Genomic DNA, 24,719 nt, shown 5'->3' with positions numbered 1-24,719 from the left:
GATTGTGAAGCAGTGAGGATAGGATGTATTGGCCTTGAGTCCAGATCATGGAGACTTGGGAGTTCTCCTCCGGATGGCCCATAAATAGGTTGGCATAGGAGGCTGGCAAGCAGGTGCCCATGGGTGTGCTGCAGGTTTGTTTGTATACCTTCCTTTCAAAGGAGAAATAGTTATGAGTTAGGAGAAAGTTAGTAAGGAGTATGAGGAACAAAGTAGTCGATTTGGAGTCTGAAGAATATTGGGAAAGGTAGTGTTCAGTAGCAGCGAGACCATGGATGTGAGGGATGTCAGTGTATAGGGAAGTGGCATCGACAGTGATGAGTAGGGATCCAGGAGGTAAAGGGATGGGGATGATGAAGAGTCAGTGAAGGAAGTGGTGGTATCTTCGATGTGGGAGGCTTTATTATGGGCAATAGGTCTGAGCTGTTGGTTAGTGAGGGCCAAAATCCTTCCAGTGGGGGCACAATAATCAGCTACAATGGGGTGCCCATGATTGTTGAGTTTGTGCATTTTGAGGAGCATGTAGAAGGTGGGTGTTTGGGGTGTCATAGAGGTGAGCTGGGAAATGGATTCAGGGGAGAGGTACTGGGAAGGGCATAAGGATTTAAGCAGGGACTGGGTCACTGTGACAGAGTTTATAGGTGTTGGAGTCAGATAATTGGCAGGGACCTTGTGCCAGGTAGTCACCGCGTTTAATAACAACAGAGGTGGAATGTTTATCTGCAGTAGGATGATTAAGTCAGGATTTGTTTTGGCTGCCCATTCTTCTGCTGAAAGATTGGTATTCTGAGGAAGGGATTTGGGGAAGGGTGGTGAGGCCAAGTTGGAGGTAAGGAATTCCTAGAAGGTGACCAGGTGGTGGTTAGGTGGGAGGGGGTGAGGATCATGGTTGGATGGTGGTATGAACTGGGGGAGGCAGGGTTCAGTGTTGGGATTAGGTTGGCTCTGGTTGGAGGGATTTATCTCAAAGAAGTGTTTCCTTTGCATAGATTGGGAGAAGGAGAATAGGTCTTTGACAAGTCAAACACAGTGAAATTCGGGTGTAGGAGTAAAGGACTGAAACTTTTGTGGGGCTGAAGGTTTTGGTGGAAAGATTAAAACAGTGTTAGGGGACTGTTTTGGCTCCGGATTTGGTGGAGTGTTGATAGGGTTCTTTTGGGGATATGGGAAGTTCAAAAGATCAGTTAAGTAGGGTCTGAATGCTATGAGGGGTTGATGAGGAGGAACACAGTGGATAGGATAGCAGTTGAAGAGCAAGGGATTCAGTTTCCGAGATGTGATGTATGTAGCAGGGACTGCACAGTAGCAGTATCTTAAGGATGGAACAGCAGTGTTTTTTGGATGCCTGTGCCATGGAGATGTGTTTTTGCTGTATCAGATTTGTGAGGGCCAGGGGCTGGCAGAATCTGAAAAGGTGAAGGTCATAGGGAAAGGAGGGGTAGGATCCAGAGAAAGGAATTTTTGTAGTTAGGCTCTTGGGGTAGGGGGCAGGAGATTCAATGGTTTAGGCAGGGTTTCAGCCAAGAGAAGAGGTACTCTTCTAAACTGGTGCAGAAAGATAGAGCAGGGTCGGTGTGTGGACAGAGGAGTGATGCAGAAATGGGCAAATGAAGGTATTAGATGGTTGTAATGGGAGCTGGATAACAGAAAAAAGCCTAAAAATTATGGAAATACAGTATAACCCCACTTTTACGTTACCGGAATTAACATTTTCACGCCATTTACGACATTTTTTATCGGTTCCATCAAATTTCCTATGCCCACAATGTTAATTTGCACCTGATTTTGCGTCAACATATTAATAATTTTCCCGCAATTTACGCATCACGAAAAAATGTTTGTGGAGAAAATATGATGCTGGCATAATGTTGGCTGTCCAGTAGTGTTTACAAATATTAAGTGGTTAAGTTTCTTGACACCAGGGCACTCTATTCAGTGGATTTGAACGGGTAAATGAGTAAAAGTTGTAACAATTCGTGCTGTATCTCCCGCCGCTGCCAAGCTCTACTTGGCATGGTGGCTGATGGGAGTAACAAGGTTCATTTGAATGACGATATTGGGACCAATCACGACCATTTTCAAACTATCTCTATTGCGGAAATACAGTTTTGTGATTATTGTGATCATCGTGACACCTTTGTCGAACCGTATTTAGCGTGTTTTGGCGTATGGTCACCTGAAGCGCTAGTTGACACCGTCATCCACTTTGTGTTGCTCAAATGTTTTAGTGTAAACCACAGTCTAACATGTTAGACTGTGGTGTAAACACAGCACCGCTTACGTATTGTATTGATGCTGAGCAAAACCTGTTTCAAGACTTTATTATTGTTGTCATGTGCAGTATTTACTTATGTATTTTTTGTAATGTTACACAAGCAAACAATGTGAGTGATAGTTTGCATATGTCTGTGTGGTTTTCTACATAACTGATGAGGCACAGTACTTGATAACCTCAAAAAGGCGAGTACAGTGCAAGAGACACAGAATAACACATATTCAAACATCATACAAAATACTTATTTACATATTTGCACTAGACAACGATAAAAAATTCTCGAAACGCATCGTTAAGCATGAAAAAATACATAACTAGTGCAATATTTCATTATTTAAATAATGAATGACAGCTGCTGGCTTTCCAAAAATGTCGATTATGATGTCTGAAATTCAATCAAATGTTTCCACTTCCCAGACAGTTATCAATTCCAGTTACATCATCGGTTTTTATTAGAAAATAAACCTTTATTAGAATATAAAGTCCCTCAAAACTCTTTCGATGCATGTTATGTACATATATCATACATAAAGTGCAAGGGGGTATCCTGTATGTAACTTTTACAGCTTAAAACATTATTTCTCACATTTTACAGTTTCCACGCTTTTTACACCATTTTTTGAAGTCCCTTAAAAAGTGTAAAAGTGGGTTTTCACTGTACTCACACCAATACATAAAAAATGCACACCAATGCATAAAAATGCACGTAAATACATGAAATTGCACACAAATGTGTATAAATGCTTAAAAATGTGTATAAATGCTTAAAAATGTGTATATATCTAAAAACAAAGATGATGTGACTTACCAAACGAAAGCGCTGGCCGGTCGATAAGACACACAAACATATACACAAAATTCAAGCTTTTGCAACAAACTGTTGCCTCATCAGGAAAGAGGGAAAGACAAAAGGATGTGGGTTTTAAGGGAGAGGGTAAGGAGTCATTCCAATCCCGGGAGCGGAAAGACTTACCTTAGGGGGAAAAAAGGACAGGTATACACTCGCACACACACACATATGTCTGTTTGTGTCTGTATATGTGTGGATGGATATGTGTGTGTGTGCGCGCGAGTGTATACCCGTTCCAATCCCGGGAGCGGAAAGACTTACCTTAGGGGGAAAAAAGGACGGGTATACACTCGCGCACACACACACATATCCATCCACACATATACAGACACAAGCAGACATGTCTGCTTGTGTCTGTATATGTGTGGATGGATATGTGTGTGTGTGCGCGAGTGTATACCCATCCTTTTTTCCCCCTAAGGTAAGTCTTTCCGCTCCCGGGATTGGAATGACTCCTTACCCTCTCCCTTAAAACCCACATCCTTTCGTCTTTCCCTCTCCTTCCCTCTTTCCTGATGAGGCAACAGTTTGTTGCGAAAGCTTGAATTTTGTGTGTATGTTTGTGTTTGTTTGTGTGTCTATCGACCTGCCAGCGCTTTCGTTTGGTAAGTCACATCATCTTTGTTTCGTTTAGGTTGAGGATCACCAGTGCGTTTGGTTTGGGTAGGTGCAGAAAATGAAATGCTAAAATATGGGATGAATGAGGGAGGAAAAGAGCAGTTAGGGGAAAGACGGACAGGTGCATTGGCAGAGGGCGGCACACAAAGAGGGTGAGGGGGTGCAAATAGGGAGAAGGTGATAGGGCAGAAGGGATGGAAACTGTTGGGTGGAGGGTGTGGGGACGGTAGATTACCATAGGTTGAGGCTGGGATAGTTTTGGAAGCAAAGAATATATTTTAAGGATAATTCCCCTCTGCACAGTTCAGAAAAGCTGTTAGTGGAAGGGAGGATCCAAATGGCTCGGGTAGTGAAGCAGCCATTGAAATTGAGCATATAACGTACAACTGCATGTGGTGCCACGTGGTGGTTTACTTTGCTTGTGGCCACAGTTTGGTGGTGGCCTTTCAACCTGAAGGAAAGCTGGTTGGCTCATTGACCGAGATCTCCAGCCAACTTCCCATAAACTAGCCTTCCATGTCCAAGATACCAACTACTTCCTTTGCTGCCTTTCCATCTCCACCCCTTTCTCTCATGGATCCCTACTTGTAACTGTTGACACCAATTCTCTGGCCATGAACATCCATGCCCATGGTCTTACCACTATTGAAGACTATCTCCCTCAGCATCTTTCAGACTCCAAATCACTACCTCATTGCTTATACATCTTACTAACTTTATCCTAAGTCACAACTACTACTACTTTGAAGAGAAGGTATACAAACAAATCTGCAGCACAACCATAGGCACCCAAATGGCACCCTCCTATGCCAACATGTTTATAACCCATCTAGAAGAGACCATCCTAGCCTCCAAAACACTAAAATGCTAGTCTGGTTCAAGTTCATTGATGATATCTTCATGATCTGTACTAAGGGCCAATACATCCTATGTTCACTCCTTCACAACCTCAAGACCTTCTCTCCCATTTGCTTTACCTGGTCCTCCTCACCCCAGCGTGCCACCTTCTGGACATTGAGCAACTCCTCTTTGATGGCTCCATCCACACCTCTGTCCACATTAAACTCAGCAACCAACACTATGTGCATTTCAACGGCTGTCTCCCTTCCACAACAAAAAATACCTCCCAAACAGCCTGTCTACCTGGTGTATGTGCAGTGACAAGAACTTCCTTGCCCAATACACTGATGATCTCACCAAGAGGCCATCCATAAATTACATCACATGAATTTCGTACTTTTTGGAGCCTTCCCCACCCAACAACACCCCCCTCCCGACCATGTCATAGGCGGTCACATTTGTGTGCCCCCCCTCCCTCCCCAAGTGTGATGTAACATATTTTGCAGTTTTAAATTTAGAAATAATTAACTTAAAACAGCATTTCCAAAATTATTTATATATTTCTACATAAAATATTTTTTTATAAAATCAATAATAAATAAAACATTTTAGAAAATTTTAAAAACATACCAAATCAAATGAACGATACCAAAATTTAATCATCTTGCGTCCAAGGACTTTGAACCCATTTGTTTATATTATTTATGATTGGAATTGCAGGCACTTCGTTCTCAGTATGGGTAATGTTAGGAACGTTTTATATGTCCACATCATTTTCACCCAACTATATAGCATTATCATTGTTTATCAAACCAAGAACTTCCGTGATACACGTAGCTACAATTCTTTGAGGATGAATCTTCATGATGAGCAAAGCCTCTAGTTGGCTGTTATATGTTTGCATGTGTTGGTTAATGGCTTTGTATGATGAAAAGTATGTGCTACAGATGTCACAAGATCATTTAAATAAGTATGGAGCGACCTCAAGGCAATAGCCATTATACAGAACTTGCTTCAAATGTGATGTGTGACGCTTGGAGATCTGAAGATAGCTGTAGTAACAGCAGAGTAAATTTACCTTCAGAGTCATCATTTCTTTTGGTTTCATACAGTCTGATGTCTGTTTAATGAAAACAGGTGATGGAGAAAACCCCTCTCATAGTATTCGTCACAGGCTGGACAGTGGCACCCTGCAACATGCGACAAGCTTGCATTTTACAGTTTGTAAAAAAATATTGTGATTCAGATATGTTATTTGTGTGACAAGTAGCATCATTTTACAAGTCCTAACCTGTATGATATCCAGTCTAGTATCTGTTGGCATAATGTACTCAGCAACCACAGGAAAATTATCAGTGGCTCCAAATATTAGCCAGCACAATGCCTGCACTCTCAAAGCTCCATTTTTCTAGCTCCAAGCTAGTAGTTTGATTACTGGAATCAAGATGAGAACTGAAGCTGTCATATTTAAGCACAACACCAGTAATTTTGTGAGTAAAAGGCACCATTCGCCACTCCACTCTGTTAAATGTGCTTCTCCTTGGAGCATTTATGGCAGTGTAAACAGGATCAAGTCAAAATCTTTTAAATGCTCTGATAGACTTTCCTGTTTATTGCACAATGTGCTCACTCTGATTATTTTGTACACTTCTCTCTTTCTGCTACATGATTTTTAATGCTTTGTCTCCAGCTTTCAGTGTAGGGCAGACTGTTAATCAAAATGTTCATTTACAAAAAGTAGTTGTCAACAAAATTGATTCTGTCTGTTCCAAATAGTGATTAATAGGTTGTAGGGAGAACGACATGAATGAAATTGATTAAAGGATTCAAATGAACTTACAATTGTAGAGTGGTGCTATCAGGGGTAATGGAAAACTAAACAGAGGTTAACTTGAAGTGAATCCAGTCAATTAAAGGTAGTTTGCAGTCAGATGTGAATAAATGATTAGACAGTAGCAGTGAGGAAAAGTGAAAAGAACTATTTAAAAAGGGCAAATCAAGGATAGTTAGTTATCTGTTACATTGATCAATAGCACGGAAAAACCGTTATGATGTGGAACGTGTCAGATTTACAAGAAGTACACACAGGAAACAAGTCTTTTTCTCTTTCTTTTTGTTTACATTATAGTGTTATACCTGAATATTTGTGTTATCTATCCCATTCCCTTAAATGGCACAAAATGCATATATTATATCTCCAGATTTATTTACTCATATTCAGGAATTCATCTGTGGTGTAGAATGAGTTGTCAAGGGGAGGTATGATTTCAATTTGTTTTTGAAACTATTACTGCTGTCTGTCAGACATTTTATTTCATCTGGTAATTTATCAAGAAGTTTTCAAGCAGCATATTTTACCCGTTTCTGTGCCAAAGATAGGTTAAATAAAGGATAGTGTAGGTCTTTCTTTTTTCTGGTACTGTAATCATGAATGTCACTGTTGATTTTAAACTGGTCCATGTTGTTGAGAAAAAATTTTCATTACTGAGTAAATGTACTGTGAAGCAGTTGTAAGAATTCCTAACCTTTTAAACAGATGCGTACAAGATGTGCGACTATGAACCCCACACAATATTCTAACTACTTTCTTCTGAGCAGTGAATACCTTTTGCCTAAATGTTGGGTTGCTCCAGAATATTATTCCGTATGACATCAGAGAGTGGAAGTGTGCAAAGTATGTTAGCTTACTAATTTCTACATCCTCAAAATTGGCAATTATTCTGATTGAAAAGTTGCTGAAACTAGTCGCTTTAGGAGATCCAAAATATGAATTTTCCAATTAAGATTCTCATATATATGTACATCCAAAAACTTAGTGTGCTCTACCCTGGCTACTGACTTCTTTTGATGTGATGTGTTATGTTTATTGAAGGAATTATACTTTCTGTTGCAGAAAATTGAATGTACTGTGTTTTTTCAAAGTTCAGAGCAAGCCCATTCGCAGAAAACCAATTAATAACTTTTCCAAATACCTTATTTGTATCATTTTCTATCAGACTTTCTTTTACTGGATTAATAATTATGCTTGTATCATCAGCAAACAGTGTCAGTTCAGCATCTTGTTTCACATAAGAAGGGAGGTCATTCACATATATCAAGAACAGGAGGGGACTCATGATTGAACCTTATGGAACACATAATGTAGTTTCAACCCAGTTAGATGAAGTGGCAAACTCCTTTGAATCACTTGAAGCATATAAAGAGACATTTTGCTTCCTGTTCTGTAGATATGACTTGAACCACTCATATTCTGTTCCATTTATACCATAGAATCGTAATTTCTCTAACAGAATGTCATGGTTCACACAATCTGATGTTTTGGATAAGTCACAGAATATTCCTACTGGTGACATTTTACTATTTAAAGACTCTATTATGTGGACAGTGAAATTGTATATTGCTGTCTCAGTGGAACAGCATTTCTGAAATTCAAACTGTGATTTACTAAGTATCCCATTCCTGTTGAGATGGCTAACTACTCTTGAGTACATTACTTTCTCAAAGATTTTTGAAAATACTGTAAGCAAGAATACTGGCCAGTAATTATTGACATCTGTGGTCCCCCTTTCTGTAGAGAGGCCTGACAATGGCATACTTTAACCTGTCTGGAAAAATACTCTGAGTCATTGATGCATTACATACGTGACTCAAAACATCAGCTGTAATTGCTCCACATTGTTTTAATAACTTGTTAAAGATGTCATCTACTCCAACAGAACATCTATTTTTCAAAGATTTAATAATTTTCCTTATTTCACAAGAGGTTGTTAGATGAAACTTAATCTGACTAAAATTTTTCAAAACTGACTCCTCCATGTACTGGCTGGCTTTTTCTTTTGAACTATTCTTGCCAATTTTTTCTCCTACATTTAAGAAGTGATTGTTAAATACATTGGCTACCTGTGTACTGTTGGTTACGACGGTCTCATTCTCTTTAACAGTAATACTACCTACCCCCAGTGGTTACTTTTCCTGTCTCCCTTCTAACATCATTCCATATTGATTTGATTTTATTGCTGGAGTTGTTAATTTCTTCTCTAACATACATATTTCTTGATTTCCTTACAACTTTTCTCAGTATGTTACAATAATTTATATAGTGTAAAGCTACTACTGGATCTTTACTAGTTCTTGCTGCCTCATACAGTTTTCTTTTTCTTTCTGAAGACACTTTAATACCTGTAGTAATCCAAGGTTTCTTTGAAAAGTTTGTGGTATTACATTTAGTAATTTTCTTTGGAAAACAATGTTCAAAAAGGGATATAAAGTTATCAAGAAATATGCTGCATTTATCATTAGCATTTGGCTCATTACATACGTCTTCCCCGTTTACATTTCCTAAACTTTCTCTGAAGTGATCTATAGATACTGGGCTGAGCTCCCTCACACTCTTACTTAATGATTTCTGAAGTGTACACCCTGTTAGGTTTTGTAAGTTAATCAGTTGTGCATCATGGTCAGTTAATCCATTTACCACAGGGAGAGTATTTGTTTGTTCTACATTCTCTTGCTGTACAAGAGATGTACATTAAAAAATTACAAAAAGAAGTAGTAGAACATTAAAGGTATGGAGAGCAAAAAATATTTTTACTGTTACCAGTATATTAAAAAATTTATGTGCAGGATAGAGTTTTATAGTGCAGAGTTACAGTTGGGAAAATTGCATCATAGACTAGTATATGAATCCATAACTGAAAAAGTTGGAAAGTACACCAGATTCATTGTATGGAAAATGAAAGCCACACAAAAGGAGAATACTAGCTAATATTATGAAACAGTTACCTCCCAAATTGAACCAAAACAACCCAAGGAAACACACATTCTACACATATCCTTTAAAACATCGAAATAATAGTCACTGCAGAAGAAGAGGCAATTCTCAGCAAATGATTGAAACATGATGTTCAAGCTCCACTGGACCAAAAGAACTGAGAGAAGCTCATCACTAATGTATCACAGATGTCAACAGACACGTTTAAGAAAAAAGAAAATACGGAATAGTTGACTAAATAGTGACTAGTAACAGTAAACTTGTTGCTTCATTCAGTATCGATAACAGCCACCGTAAAGTCTAACCTAAAATTTAATATAACTTGTTTGGATCACAGAGCTTCAATTAATGTATTTCAATTAAGTCATGTACTTACCAATTTCTTGATTCTCATTTTCTTCACTGTGGTGGTGCTGTCCTGTGTCAATGCATTGTGCAAGCAAAATTGTGAGATGGTGATGCTTAACATTTTCAGTTTTTCATTTGAGATTGTCGCTAAAAATTGTTCTGGTTTTAGCAGGTTTCATTCTCAGGTTAAAGATTTCGCTCTTCTGACAGAACACAAATTTATTTGTATCCTTAGATTTCACACACCTGTCCTTTCTATTTAATTCATTAGTTTTTCTTTTACTCAATCAGTGACTTCATTATAAATTTTCATACTGTTACACCAAACTATCTATAGAGTTCTGTTTCACTGCTGTCATTTTTAATGATACCAAACCTGTATTGATTTGGCTTGGATGTGTGCCATCATTGCCAACTCAGATAGTTTCTTTATTGTTTTTGAACATGAGGACAGTTGATAACAATTTTTATAGAACAACTTAGAATGTTTTGCATTATTGCTACATAATTTCTCTTTTAAGTTTATATTGATACTGCTCCCTTTCCCCATCCTCCTAAATGTACTTAATCAAGGCATGCTTTTTGCGTTATAGTACCCTAAAATTTTACCACCTCCTCTTGTGATTACTGAAAAGTACATTTGCTATTACTGGTTGAAATTTATTGCAGACCTCAAGGAGAATTTCTCCTCTGTCATTTCTACTACCTGGCTTGTAGAGTGCACACAGAATAAGATGGCTGGTAGGTGGACAGTTGGCAGGGCCTGCGTGACGAGAGCAGTAGTTATGGTGTTGCAGACAGCTGCACGGAAATGGTGACTACTGGAGAGGCAGTACTATTCTAAACTGAACCCTGCATTTACATTTTTTGTAAATATGTAGTGGAGCCCCTACACGACCACAAGTGCATGGTGACCACTCAAAAAGCTCTACTGTCACATCTGCTTTGGTTGGTACCAAAAAACAATTCCACTGAAAATGCAACAAAAGCAGCATTTCATTTTCGCCTGGCTTGTTAACCATTTGTAACTTACAAAGAAGCAAAAAGGAATATTATTATTATTATTATTATTATTATTATTATTATCTTTTTTTTTTTTACTGAATAGTTTCTACATCTACATCTACATTCATACTCCGCAAGCCACCCAACGGTGTGTGGCGGAGGGCACTTTACGTGCCACTGTCATTACCTCCCTTTCCTGTTCCAGTCGCGTATGGTTCGCGGGAAGAACGACTGTCTGAAAGCCTCCGTGCGCGCTCTAATCTCTCTAATTTTACATTCATGATCTCCTCGGGAGGTATAAGTAGGGGAAAGCAATATACTCGATACCTCATCCAGAAACGCACCCTCTCGAAACCTGGCGAGCAAGCTACACCGCGATGCAGAACGCCTCTCTTGCAGAGTCTGCCACTTGAGTTTATTAAACATCTCCATAACGCTATCACGGTTACCAAATAACCCTGTGACGAAACGCGCCGCTCTTCTCTGGATCTTCTCTATCTCCTCCGTCAACCCGATCTGATACGGATCCCACACTGATGAGCAATACTCAAGTATAGGTCGAACGAGTGTTTTGTAAGCCACCTCCTTTGTTGATGGACTACATTTTCCAAGCACTCTCCCAATGAATCTCAACCTGGTACCCGCCTTACCACCAATTAATTTTATATGATCATTCCACTTCAAATCGTTCCGCACGCATACTCCCAGATATTTTACAGAAGTAACTGCTACCAGTGTTTGTTCCGCTATCATATAATCATACAATAAAGGATCCTTCTTTCTATGTATTCGCAATACATTACATTTGTCTATGTTAAGGGACAGTTGCCACTCCCTGCACCAAGTGCCTATCCGCTGCAGATCTTCCTGCATTTCGCTACAGTTTTCTAATGCTGCAACTTCTCTGTATACTACAGCATCATCCGCGAAAAGCCGCATGGAACTTCCGACACTATCTACTAGGTCATTTATATATATTGTGAAAAGCAATGGTCCCATAACACTCCCCTGTGGCACGCCAGAGGTTACCTTAATGTCTGTAGACGTCTCTCCATTGATAACAACATGCTGTGTTCTGTTTGCTAAAAAATCTTCAATCCAGCCACACAGCTGGTCTGATATTCCGTAGGCTCTTACTTTATCAGGCGACATTGCAGAACTGTATCGAACGCCTTCCGGAAGTCAAGAAAAATAGCATCTACCTGGGAGCCTGTATCTAATATTTTCTGGGTCTCATGAACAAATAACGCGAGTTGGGTCTCACACGATCGCTGTTTCCGGAATCCATGTTGATTCGTACATAGTAGATTCTGGGTTTCCAAAAACGACATGATACTCGAGCAAAAATCATGTTCTAAAATTCTACAACAGATCGACGTCAGAGATATAGGTCTATAGTTTTGCGCATCTGCTCGACGACCCTTCTTGAATACTGGGACTACCTGTGCTCTTTTCCAATCATTTGGAACCCTCCGTTCCTCTAGAGACTAGTTTCTGTAAAATCATTTCAGAAAGACTGCAGGGCTTGCACCTCGATTCTGTCTCTGCAATGTGAATGCTACTCTTCTTCAGTCCCTTCCTCTTTTATAGCATTACAAATCTCCATGATTATTAGATGTTAATTTTCTTTTAAATACCCTCTCCCTCCCCTTTCCTCTCTCCCCCTCCCTCCTACTCCTCCCCCTCCACCACCCCCTCCCCCTCCATCATCTGATTGTGACATCAGCATGTATACCCGAACTACAGTTGTTGGCATTAATTTGCTGTCCACTCTGATGAGAATAATGCTGTCACTGAACTTTTAACAGTAACACACTCTTTGGCTTATTTTGTAACAAATCTTCATCTCTTTGTATCATTTTTTTCTGCTATTACTATGACCCTATATATTTGTCTGGCCATAAGTCTTCAGTCTTTTCATTTCATTTCATTTCATTTCATTTCACTGATTCCTACTATATCTAGATTGCATCATTGAATTTCCCTTTTATGATTTTCTAACTTCTCTGCCATATTCATACTTCTGACATTCCATGCTTTGTGTCTCGGAATGTTACTGTCTTATCGATTTTTCAGTATTTGGTTCATTTTCATCCCCCCCCCTCCCCCTCTTGTTGACCCCTCTCTGGGATCTGAATGGGGGGCCTAATCTAAAATAGTTTTTCAGGGAATATATAACCATGACTTTCTTTTCAGGGCACAATTCCTGTGTCTTGCCTGCAGTGATTCCCATAACCTTCTACAGCCACATACTGTTGATAATTGCTGATCGTTACATCTTTAGGGGCTATTTACCATCTGAAGGGCAAGAGAGTGCCCTAAAATTCTGTCAGTCCACTCTCTTTGTGACCATCTGCTTGTATTATAAATGGTTGATGTACTTCAAGTAACATTACTTATTATTGAGATATGCATACCAACTAGCCCTCTCCTCTTCCGTCAGCCCAATCCATGACTGTATCCTCCTTCCCCTCTGCTCTTCTCAGCAACCCATCCTCTTGATTTACAATGTTCCTATAGTTTGTAATAAATATTTTTTTCAGGTGTTCGGATGGAGTTCAGCATTTTAAGGTACTTCGTGATGCTCAGGGGAAATTTTTCCTTTGGGTAGTTAAATTCAACAGTTTGAATGAGCTGGTGGAATACCATAGAACTGCTTCTGTTTCAAGATCGCAAGAGGTGAAGCTCAGAGACATGGTTCCAGAAGAGGTAGGAATCCATATTACCATCAGTTTTCCTCCAATCATTTCTTGAACATGTAGACACAATGTTTTATGTTAGAGTTCTTTCATCAAATGATGAATGAGTTGAAGTGTTTGGGCATTGCAAACAACATTTTGTATTTGTTGTAAAACACTAAGTCTTACTTAAGAAAATTATTTTAGTACATGAATTTCAGAAATGCCTAGCAAATTAGCTGTCAATTCTCAGTTTGTGTAAATGATTATCTTCTGTTTGTGCTTCTGACAAGGATACAAAATAACTCGCTTCGCTTCCACATGATGGTGTACCACACTACTCCATAGTTCGTTTTGGTTGTATGTTACTTACCAGAAGTGATACAAGATCTAGAGAAGATCCAAAGAAGTGCAGAGCATTTTGTCGTAGGTTCATTTAGCAACCACAAAAGTGCCGTGGAGATGCTCAGCCAACTCCTATGGCAGATCCTACAAGAGAGGCATATTCGTGATGATGTGGTTTCTTGTAAAAATTCCAAGTGGGTTCACTCCTAAAAGAATCAACCGACATGTAGCTTCCTTCTACATATCTTACAAAAAGACCTTGAAGGAAAGATTAGAGAAGTTTGGGTTCACACAGAGGCTTGTTCTTCTTGCAGACCATTCATGACTGAAAAAGGAAGAAGGGGGAGGGGAGGGGTGTGACTGGTACACAGAGTACTCTCTGCCACACGTCATAAGGCGTCTTGCAGGGTGTAGATGTAGTAAAGTTTGCACAAATGAAAAAAAGTGTAGCCATTATAGTTGCTGCCCCTTACTATATTATCAGGATAATTTCTGCATTTAGTGATCATTGCCAGTAACATAAAATTGGCGGCAGTTCTGCTGTAACCCAGTGATATCAAAGTTGAACAGAAACTCCATCCTGTCAATTAACTACTGCTTGATCTTCCTACTTTTATGCCTTTTGTCACATTAAGTATCAAGAGAGTTGGACACCCATTTTTCACTTGTTTCCATTTCTTAAAAGGCCTGCATTTAATACAGGGTGTCCTGCATATAACCGGTGTGCCTGAGATTCAAGTAACAATGAACTAACTAAAAAGGAATAGATAAGAGTAATGTAAAAAAATTATGGTTACCTGTTTATAAGAGATACTGGAAGTGATGGATATGGGCATTTAGGCATTGCTGACTTCATATGATGATGTTACCAGCAACACTGTGTAGTTCTGCAGGTGTAATGTAGTTAATTTCTCTAGTAGTGTTCCATTTAAGATTGTCTAGTGTTCAAGGATTATCAGCATGCACTTTGCTTTTTAGTGTGCCCCAGAAATAAAAATCACATGATATGTCTGGGAATCTTGGGGGCCAGAGGGTCTACTGACAAGTCCGTCTTCAGGGAACACGTTGTTGATGTGAGTTATGCTTTGATTGGATATGTGTGCAAAGAAAGAGTCAAAGATCTCTAAATACCTATCACTGTTTAAGGTGTAACTGAAAATTGTGGGACCAATAATGTGTGTGGTGGAAACACAATTATGGGAGTTTACATAACCTGACGAATGAAACCATCTGACATGAAATAAAAAGTGTCCAAGTAACTGTTACAGCAATTTATGTTAACAGCCAATTACAGTAATGAACACTTTTCTCCTAATTATCAAATTTCAACTCTTGCATGTAGTCACGCAATAGGCTTTTAATTTTATATCGTTTAATACACAATGACATGAGGTACACGATACGCAAGCCTGCTTTGATAACCTTCTTACTGATTTGCGGGGACTCCTTGTAATGTCCATGTGAATTCTGTCTGTAGTGTCAGGCGTCCTCACTGTTGGTCACTTATTCCTCTGCACATTCTGAACAAATCGTACAACCCTCCATTACTTGTACAGATCTCGAATAGTGCTGGCCGTAGGATTTTCCTACCTGGATACTTCGCTACGTTCTTGATGGAGCCTCTCTTTATGTAACACTCCACAATATCAATTCCCTGTCCTGATGCAGACTGCCCTACTTACTGGTACGCGAGGTGTACTGATATTTTGTTGGACACCCTATGAAAGAATTTCTTCTCATTTTCCAGTAACAGCTTCCCAGCCTTTTTTCTGCATAGATACGCAGGTACTTTAGTAGATAATCTGATAGAAATCATATTTATCATTTCCCTGTTGGTGATATACTTAAACTGAGACACAATTCTGTAAAAACTATTCAGCTTCCTATAGTGATAGAATTCAGCTCAGTGTGCATGGCTTATGTCAGCAGCCTGTAAGTTTCATGCATTACTCTAATGGCTACAATTTTCGTGACATCCAAAAATTTCTAATTTTGAGTCTATTACATTTCCTTTTACCTCTGACGTGATGTGTTGAACTTTATTAATTTATAGACAATTGCTGTTGTGTAATATTGAGTGATTGCTTGAGTATCTCAAATCTAATGCAAAAGTGTGCAGATTCTGTCACTTATCATAAATTGTGCAGTTGAGTTATATTGCTTATACACAAATGCAGTCTCTGGAAAGCACACTCACTTATTGTGGTTAAAAATTGTATCTGTTTATTATGATGTTTTCACCTTCCTGTGTTTATCTTGTTAATGATTTTTATCATTTAATTGAGAAAATAATGATTGCCGAACTGTAAGTACCACCCACAAAACTGCTTTCCCTGTTGCCTAGTGTCACCTCCCACCCCAACCCCCCAAAAGCAAAGGACTGTTTTCTGGCTAGATTTATTTGGTCCACAACGGTTTCCTCTCCTGTGTCAGTAGCATCTCCAAATATTAGTAAACCCCCCCCCTCCCCTCCCGGGGACTCCCCACTCCCCAATATTTGGCAGGTTCGTGCTTTGCTACCACTGGCCCCTGCCTTTGCAGATTCATTTCCCTCCCATGCTGCATGTCTATCCTCTTGAATATTATTTTTCCCCTCCCTTGGGGAACATGTCTGGGATGTTGTGGAAATGTTTTCTGCATATTCAATAGCCGATATCAGATCTGTCTCTCCACTGGTTTTTCATTCCTTTTTTCTTTCTTCGTTCCCCTTCTCCTATCCTTCCTCAGCTTCGTCATTCGCGGTTCCTCCTTTCCTTCTTCTTCCCTGTGTGTTACAGAAGGGCAGCCCGTGCACCTGACCCTTGCGACTGACAGGTAACAAGTGACTGGGTAACTTATAATTCCCAGCCCTGAGTTGACAGGAAGGGTTCGCACGTACCCCCTAGTACGGGCCAGGCCCAGGGAGGGATGATTGCCTGAGCTGCTACCTTCCCAAATTGCCAATTGGTCCCTCTGTCAGGTGTTCAGGAGGTGTTGTCTGAGGTGTGGACAATCACCTAAAGCTGGTGCTTCCCATTCTGATGGGGATCCCCAGTTGGAAGAAGTGCGCCATCGGAGACGCTGACAGTCATGGGGAATTTTCTCACAATGAGCCTATCATCATCTTCACAGTCAGTGTCTACCAGACGTAAATGGAGTGAGGCTAATGATTCAAAGACCGTCCCAGCTGCACCATGGTTCAGCGCAGTTTCATGTATTGAAGATTGTCTGTCTTTTTCTACAGTAAATCCGTTTATTATTCAGAAAGGTGTTGATGCAATTGCTGGCCCCGTGAAATCCTGCTCTCATTCATGAAATCACACTTTGCTTTTGGAGACTACATCTGATTCTCGAGCACAGCAACTGCTTGCAGCTTTGCTCCTCCGCGGCTGTCCTGTTCATGTTTAGGAAATGTTTTCTGCATATTCAATAGCCGATATCAGATCTGTCTCTCCACTGGTTTTTCATTCCTTTTTTTCTTTCTTCGTTCCCCTTCTCCTATCCTTCCTCAGCTTCGTCATTTGTTGCAGCATTAGAAAATTGTAGCGAAATGCAGGAAAATCTGCAGTGGTTAGGCACTTGGTGCCGATTTGAAGTGGAATGATCATATAAAATTAATTGTTGGTAAGGCGGGTACCAGGTTGAGATTCATTGGGAGAGTCCTTAGAAAATGTAGTCCATCAACAAAGGAGGTGGCTTACAAAACACTCGTTTGACCTATACTTGAGTATTGCTCAACAGTGTGGGATCCGTACCAGATCGGGTTGACGGAGGAGATAGAGAAGATCCAGAGAAGAGCGGCGCGTTTGATCACAGGGTTATTTGGTAACCGTGATAGCGTTACGGAGATGTTTAGCAAACTCAAGTGGCAGACTCTGCAAGAGAGGCGCTCTGCATCGCGGTGTAGCTTGCTGTCCAGGTTTCGAGAGGGTGCGTTTCTGGATGAGGTATCGAATATATTGCTTCCCCCTACTTATACCTCCCGAGGAGATCACGAATGTAAAATTAGAGAGATTAGAGCGCGCACGGAGGCTTTCAGACAGTCGTTCTTCCCGCGAACCATACGTGACTGGAACTGAAAAGGGAGGTAATGACAGTGGCATGTAAAGTGCCCTCCGCCAAACACCGTTGGGTGGCTTGCGGAGTATAAATGTAGATGTAGATGCTGAATTCTTTCCATGGTGTTATTTATACTAGGCTGCTTGATGGTCTTACTGAAGCAGAAATCCAAATGTGTATCTCTGATCAGGTTGTCATTGCAGTCAATCGGGTGATGAAAAAGGCAGATGCATCGTTAGTGCCCACACGCACTCCTTTTCTCACCTTTGATAGAGTGGTGCTTCAGTCAAAGATCAAAGCAAGCTATGAAGTCTGACCGCACATTCTGAACCAGACGCGCTGCTACCAATGTCATCATTAAATCCAAACTCAAATGTACTGTCGACACCCGGCCAAATGCATAACCTGTAGTAGGGATGCTAACAAGCGATTGTCCGCCTCCTCTTCCTCACTGAATCAACTGCAGTGGTGACCATGCTGCCTCCTTCCTAGATTGTCCCATGTATCTCAATGTATGGGCTGTCCGGGAGATCCGGATCAAGGGAAATGTGCCTTATCCGGTCGCTCGCAAGTTGTTGGCTAGTCGGAATCCCTGAATTCTATCAACCGGCACTTACAGTGCTGTTCTTGCTACATCTTACTCCAAGAAGGACATGTGACCTCAAATTCAGCACTGTGGTTGTGAAATCGCCCAGTGTCATGGTAGCATTCCCATAGACTCCTCCAGCTGTACAAGTCACCAAACCTTTGCCTCATGCGGCGAAGTCACCTGCTACACAACCGGCAGACCAGATAGGACAGAAGGAATACTCCCGTGAAGAATTTCCGACATCCCTCCAGCCAACGAACATCTGAGTCTTCGTCTACCAACTGGAAAGCGTCCAAGAAGTCAAATGGTCTTCTCCTTCGCCGACTTGGAGATCCTCTTCGATGGTGTAGGCAGTGTGCACCACCAACAGTTTTTATGTCCTGGACTCTGCAGATCGACAGAGGAAGAATGCCTACGCCTCTGCAGATCTCATGGAGCAGGATCTTCCAGTCTCTGCACTCTGCAGCAGTGAGTCTTAAAAGGCTGGCACTCGGCAGCCGTCGAGGTGATGTCCTTTCATATTTTTCCCTCCGCCCCTTTCCACATTGTGACTCTCCTCCAACGGGATGTTCACGGTCTTCGATCACACAAAATTGGATCCTCACAACTGCTTTGAGCTCTCACTTTTCTTCCCAGTCCGCTTTGACCTTCCCCCGAGAACGTCACCCATCTCATGGGGGAATCATGTTACTCATCAGGGATGATGTTCATAGTCAACCCATCTCCCTGACTACCCGGCTTCAAGCTGTTGCAGTCCACATTTTCCTTCCTCACTTGAGCTTTTCCCTTTGTGCCGTATACATCCCTCCGTCATTCAGTATCACCAGGGCACTTCCTCCAGCTTATTGGGCAACTCCCTCTCCACTCTCTGCTGTTCGGTGGCTTTAATATGCACCATCCCGTTTGGGACTTGCACAGAACCTCTCGGAGAGGTGCCCTGTTGGCTGACCTTCTCAATCACCTCAATGCCATCTGCCTTAACATGGGAGCACCCGTGTTCCTATCAGACTCCACTCACGCCTATTCCCATTTGGACCTCTCCTTCGCACTTTCCAGCTTATCCATCATTTTGAGTGGTCTGTTCTCTCTGACATGAGCTCGAGTGACCATTTCCAGTGTTCTACCTGATTGCTAACTCCTACCCCACCTCTGTGCACAGTCAAATGGCAGCTTTCTAAGGCCAACTGGAGGCTTTACTCCTCCCTGGCGACCTTCGACAAACCACATTTCCCTGGTTGTGGTGAGCGGGTAGAATATCTTACAAACGTTATCCTTACCACCACTGAATATTCCATTCCTCACACTTCCTCTTTGCCACATCATGTCCTGGTTCCTAGGTGGACTTAGGCGTGCCACAGTGCAATTCACGTGTGATGTCGTGCTCTCCATGTTTTTAACTATCGTCTTACGATGGCCAACTGGATTTATTACAAATAGTTGCATGCACAGTGTTGTCACAGTCTTCAGGATAGCAGAAAAGCTAGCTGGGTTTCTTTTACTAGTTCTTTTAACAGTTCCACACTGTCTTCTGTCATGTGGGCCAACCTCCAGTGGCTGGCTAGGACCAAGGTCCATTCCCCAATTTCTGGCCTGGTAGTAGCAGACGATGTCATAGTGGACCCTACTGCTCTCTCCAACACATTGGACCACTATTTTGCGGAGATTTCGAGCTCCACCCACTGTCACCCGGTCTTTCTCCATCAGAAACAAGTGGAGGCGGCTTGGGTGATACCCTTCTCTTCTCAAAAATCATGGGTGCTACAATGCCGCCTTTACTATGAGGGAGCGAGATCATGATCTCACTTCATCCCGATTCTCCACCCCTGGGCCAGATGAGGTTTACATTCAGCCGTTGCATAACCTTTCTTGGGCAAGGTATTTCTCCTACATACGTACAGTCTCATCTGGGTAGAGGGCACGTTTCCCAGATGATGGTGTGAAGCCATTGTTATACCCATTTCTAAGCCTGGCAAGGACAAACACCTTCCTTCTGGTTATCGTCCCATTTCTCTCACCAGCTGATGGAACGTATGATTCATGCCAGGCTGATATGGTGGCTTGAGTCTCACAACTTACTAACCAGTGGACAATGTGGATTTTGAGCACGCCTTTCTGCGGTTGATCATCTCATCACTTTGTCAACCCATCTCATGAATGGTTTTCTGTGGAAATACCAGATTGTGGCCGTATTTTTCGATTTGGAGAAAGCCTACGACACCTGCTCGAGGAATGGTATCCTCTGTACTCTCTACATGCGGGGCTTCCATGGCCACATGCCCCGTTTCCTTCAGGAATTTTTAAAAGACCGAGTTTTCAAGGTATGTGTGAGTTCTGCCTTGTTGGACACCTTTATCCAGGAGAACGGTGTGCCTCAAAGTTCTATCCTGAACGTCATCCCCTTTGCTGTCACCATTAACCTTTTATGGCGTGTCTCCCGCTGGGCATCTCCGGCTCCCTTTTCGTTGGCGGTTTTGCGAATTATAGCAGTTCTCCACAGACTTGTTTCAATGAGTGGCATCTTCAGCGATGTCTCGATCGTTTATACTCATGGAGCATCGACAGTGGCTTTTGATTTTCCACTGACAAAACCATTTGTATGAATTTCTGGTGGAGCATTTGTCAAACAATGGAAGGTCCAGGATGGAATGTAACAATATTATGAAAAGGAATGTTGCTGCTCACCATATAGTGAAGATGCTGAGTTGCAGATAGGCACAACAAAAAGACTGTCTCAAATAAGCTTTTGGCCAACAAGGCCTTTGTCGAAAATAGATGACAGACACACGCGCATATGCAAACGCAGCTCACAGACACGATTGCAGCCTCTGGCAGCTGAAGGGTGGCTTCAGCTGCCAGAGACTGCAGCCATGCGTGTATGAGTTGCATTTGCGCGCGCTCTCGCACTTGTTTTTGTGTGTGTGTGTGTGTGTGTGTGTGTGTGTGTGTGTGTGTGTATGTTTGTGTGTTTGTGTGTTCTATTTTTGACCTTGTTGGCTGAAAAATTATTTGTGGCAGTCTTTTTGTTGTGCCTATCAACTCAGCATCTCCCCCATGTGGCGGTGCAATTGGTTTCTTCCACCATCTTTACATATTGGGCTTGTTGCTCTTCTGTTTGTTGAAACTACAAAATTCCTGGGACTCATGCTCGATAGAAAACTTTCTTGGTCCCATATGTCTTTCTTGGCTGCCCGCTGTACGTGGTCCCTCAATGTCCTATGTGCCCTCAGCGGTACTTCCTGGGGAGTGGATCAGACCACCCTCCTCCATTTGTGTCAGTCCCTTGTCAGTTAGTAACTAGACTATGGGTGTTTCGTTTATGCATCTACACGCCCGTCCCTCTTACGCTGTCTCAATACTATCTACCATCATGGTATCTGTTTAGCTATTGGCACCTTTTACACTAGCCCGGTTGAGAGTCTGTATGCCAAATCAGCCAAACTACCTCTCAGTTCCCTTCAGAGTTTGTGTGCTGTACGCCTTTAGCCCCATAGAGCAACGGGTACAGGAAAGCTGTCACTTGCCCACTCTTGATGGAGCCACTGTGATATTTATGTGGGTTCCTGGTCACGTCCTTCTGACGGGAAACGAGGCTGCTGATGCTGCTCCCAAGGCTGCAGCCCTCATACCTCAGCCCACTAGTTCTTCCACTCCCCCAATGAGCTCTGTTTTGCCGTCTGTTAGCAGGTGGTGTCACTTTGGCATTACCATTGGTCCTCCCTTGATGGGAACAAGCTCCAGGGAATTAAGCCATCAGCTTGGATGACTTCCTTTTGGCCCTTTTGCTGCAAGGAGATCATTTTTGCTAGGTTGAGTCTTTTTAGCCATCGCCATTTTTTAAGTAGTGCTCCGCCACCACTGTGCTCATTGCTCTCAACTTCTAACAGTTCGCCATTTCCTGATGGAATGACTTTTTTTAACGACTTACGTTCTCATTTATGTTTGCCATCTGAGTTACTAGCCATTTTAGCGAACGATGTGTGGGCTTTCATCCGTGTTTTACTTTTTATCCATCGTAGCAGTATGGTGAAGGACATTTAATCTTCAGTTCAGGACATCCGGTGTGTGTGTGTGTGTGTGTGTCTTTCCTTCTGTCAGTTGGGCTTAATGTGCAGTCATTTTTTAACTCCTTTTTTTCTCTTCATGTTCTATGCTTGTGACATGGGCACATAAGACCTTAATTGTTTTTGTGCACTAAAACCAAACAAACAAGTATTGGTTACATCCTAAATCCTCAGTCATTTGTTGTTTATATTCCAATCTCTGTCTTACCATAAAAATTTTTATTTCTACAGCTCCCTCTTGTACCGTGGAGGTCATTCCCTGATGTCTATCATCCTCCCCTTACCATTTTTCCACGTATTCCTTTGCTCACCAATTCTGCAGTGCTCCACCTATTTCCTTATAGACCAGCCTCTTTAACCCCAGTGCAGTGTCAGGAGCTAGAGTAGACCCATGGCCCTTCCTTGCCTGTTGTAAGGGAGCAATTAACTGGAGTCTTTTTATTTGGTTACTTTTTACCTTGGTATTTTAACTATACTTTGGACTTGCAAAGGTTTTGGCTCTTTTCACTTTTTTATTGCTTTTTCCCCTCACCTTTTTTGGCTTTTTAAATTCTGGTCTCCATGTTAGGTTTGATGTCCACATTCCAAATTTTACAGAAGTGTGGACCGTTTGGGGAAGGACGCCCTACTGTGCGATGTTCTTTTTTGCACCTACCAATTAAGTGGATCTACCTCTGCACCCAAATCCAGTGCAGTAGCTAGTCTGTCATCATGGAGTTGTCATGTACCGTCATGATGGTAGCCCTACAACGTCGAGATTGCACTGAGCTGTAACCTCCCCGTCAACCAAGTAAGGTGCCTATCAAATTTGGGGTACTGGGACTCTGGGCAAGGGCTACTTTGCCGGGTGGTCTTTGACTTGATGGGATGGCGCCTGTGGGGACAGCCTCTGATCGGAGCGAGAGACATCAGGGCGAATGATCCACAATGAAATGGATCAAACTTAATGATGGCCATGCCAACACGGCCGTCTCAGCAGTCAGGAACAGAGACTTTAATGCAGGGATTTACAACCCAGTGGCATTTCTGTCTTTGACCATGCCTCAAGACAAGAGCCACATAGGAGAAATGGAAGTGGACAGTTTGCCAAATTCATGCTTTGTTCCCGGACTGATGGTGGATCTTTCGCTACAACGAAGCCACTGTTTTTTGTTGAAAATATTGAAGGCCAGTTTTGGGAGATAGCAGCTGTAGAAAAGATGAGAAATGGATCTTTGCTGGTAAAAACATCGCATGCCAACCAATCACAGACACTTCAGGCCTGTGTAAAGATAGGAGATATATCAGTCACCATCTCTTCTCATAGCAAGCTCAATAGAATTCAAGGTTTTTATCTTCCATCGGGACCTAATGCCATAATCTGATAAAAAGCTGCATACTAATCTGGTGCGGTATGGAATCCATTTAGTTTGTCACATCCAGAAGAGATCAAATGGTAGTAGGCACTGGATCTTTTATCCTGCCATTCAGCGACAACATCCTACTGCTGCTACAGGGTTAAGGTCATGGTTTATAGGTGTGATGTCGGGCCTTATTTTCCTCCTCCAATGAGATGTTTAAGGTGACAGAGGTTCGGACACATGTCGTGCTGTTCTAAGGAGGCTACCTGTGTGGCATGTGGACAGACATCTCATGAGGGCAGCCCTAGTGACCAACCCCACAATGTGTCAACTGTCTGGAACCACATCCTCCCTGTTCACCTCAATGCTCAGTGTTTGAGAAAGAAGAAAATTTAATGGTATAAAACACTTGACTACCTGTCTTTTCAAGATGCAAAGGAAAAGTTTGAAAGACTTCATCTGACTATATGATCTCAAATTTTGCGATTGTTGTGTCACAGTTCACACCTCACGTGATGACAAGGTCTCGCATGACACGTCCTTACCCTTGTCATATTCCAGGGCCTGCCTCAGAGTTGAGGGAAGGAATGTCAGATCACTGTACCCCTGTAGCAGCAGTGGTTCCCACAGCATCGGTGTACCCAGAGATGCCTAGTCATCCTCTAGGCTCGTCAGGGATGAGGACACCAGTCAAGGTGCCCCCTCTGAAGACAAGGACCAGCAGCTGCAGGCTGTGGGTTGAAGAAAAGTATGTTCCTCTATGCTCCCAGAAGATAAAATGGAGAAATCTTCACAGAAATTGAAGTCTCACAAAGATAAGAAGGATAAGCAGAAAGATAAAACTACTTTCTGAGGCTTCGGATATTCCAGTCCCTACCTCTGCGAAGGTTGAACCTATGCTGTTTGATGATGTAACAAGCAATCGGGTGGACTGCGACCTAGTAATGAAGTAATTAGACCC

At 41.8% G+C, this 24,719-nt stretch overlaps 1 protein-coding gene across 1 annotated transcript in view; it reads left to right on the top strand.

The window, feature by feature from the left end:
- Positions 1-24,719, top strand: part of LOC126236578 (growth factor receptor-bound protein 2) — a 62,345-nt gene that overhangs the window by 23,940 nt on the left and 13,686 nt on the right. The window contains exon 4 of the mRNA XM_049945991.1: positions 13,251-13,416. Within this exon, the coding sequence (XP_049801948.1) occupies positions 13,251-13,416 (166 nt within the window). The remainder of the gene's footprint in view (positions 1-13,250; positions 13,417-24,719) is intronic.

Source organism: Schistocerca nitens, chromosome 2 (genome assembly GCF_023898315.1).
Source record: "Schistocerca nitens isolate TAMUIC-IGC-003100 chromosome 2, iqSchNite1.1, whole genome shotgun sequence".
Taxonomy (NCBI): Eukaryota; Metazoa; Arthropoda; class Insecta; order Orthoptera; family Acrididae; genus Schistocerca; species Schistocerca nitens.
The sequence above is the reverse complement of the archived record's forward strand: the minus strand, read 5'-3'. Positions and strand labels throughout refer to the sequence as shown.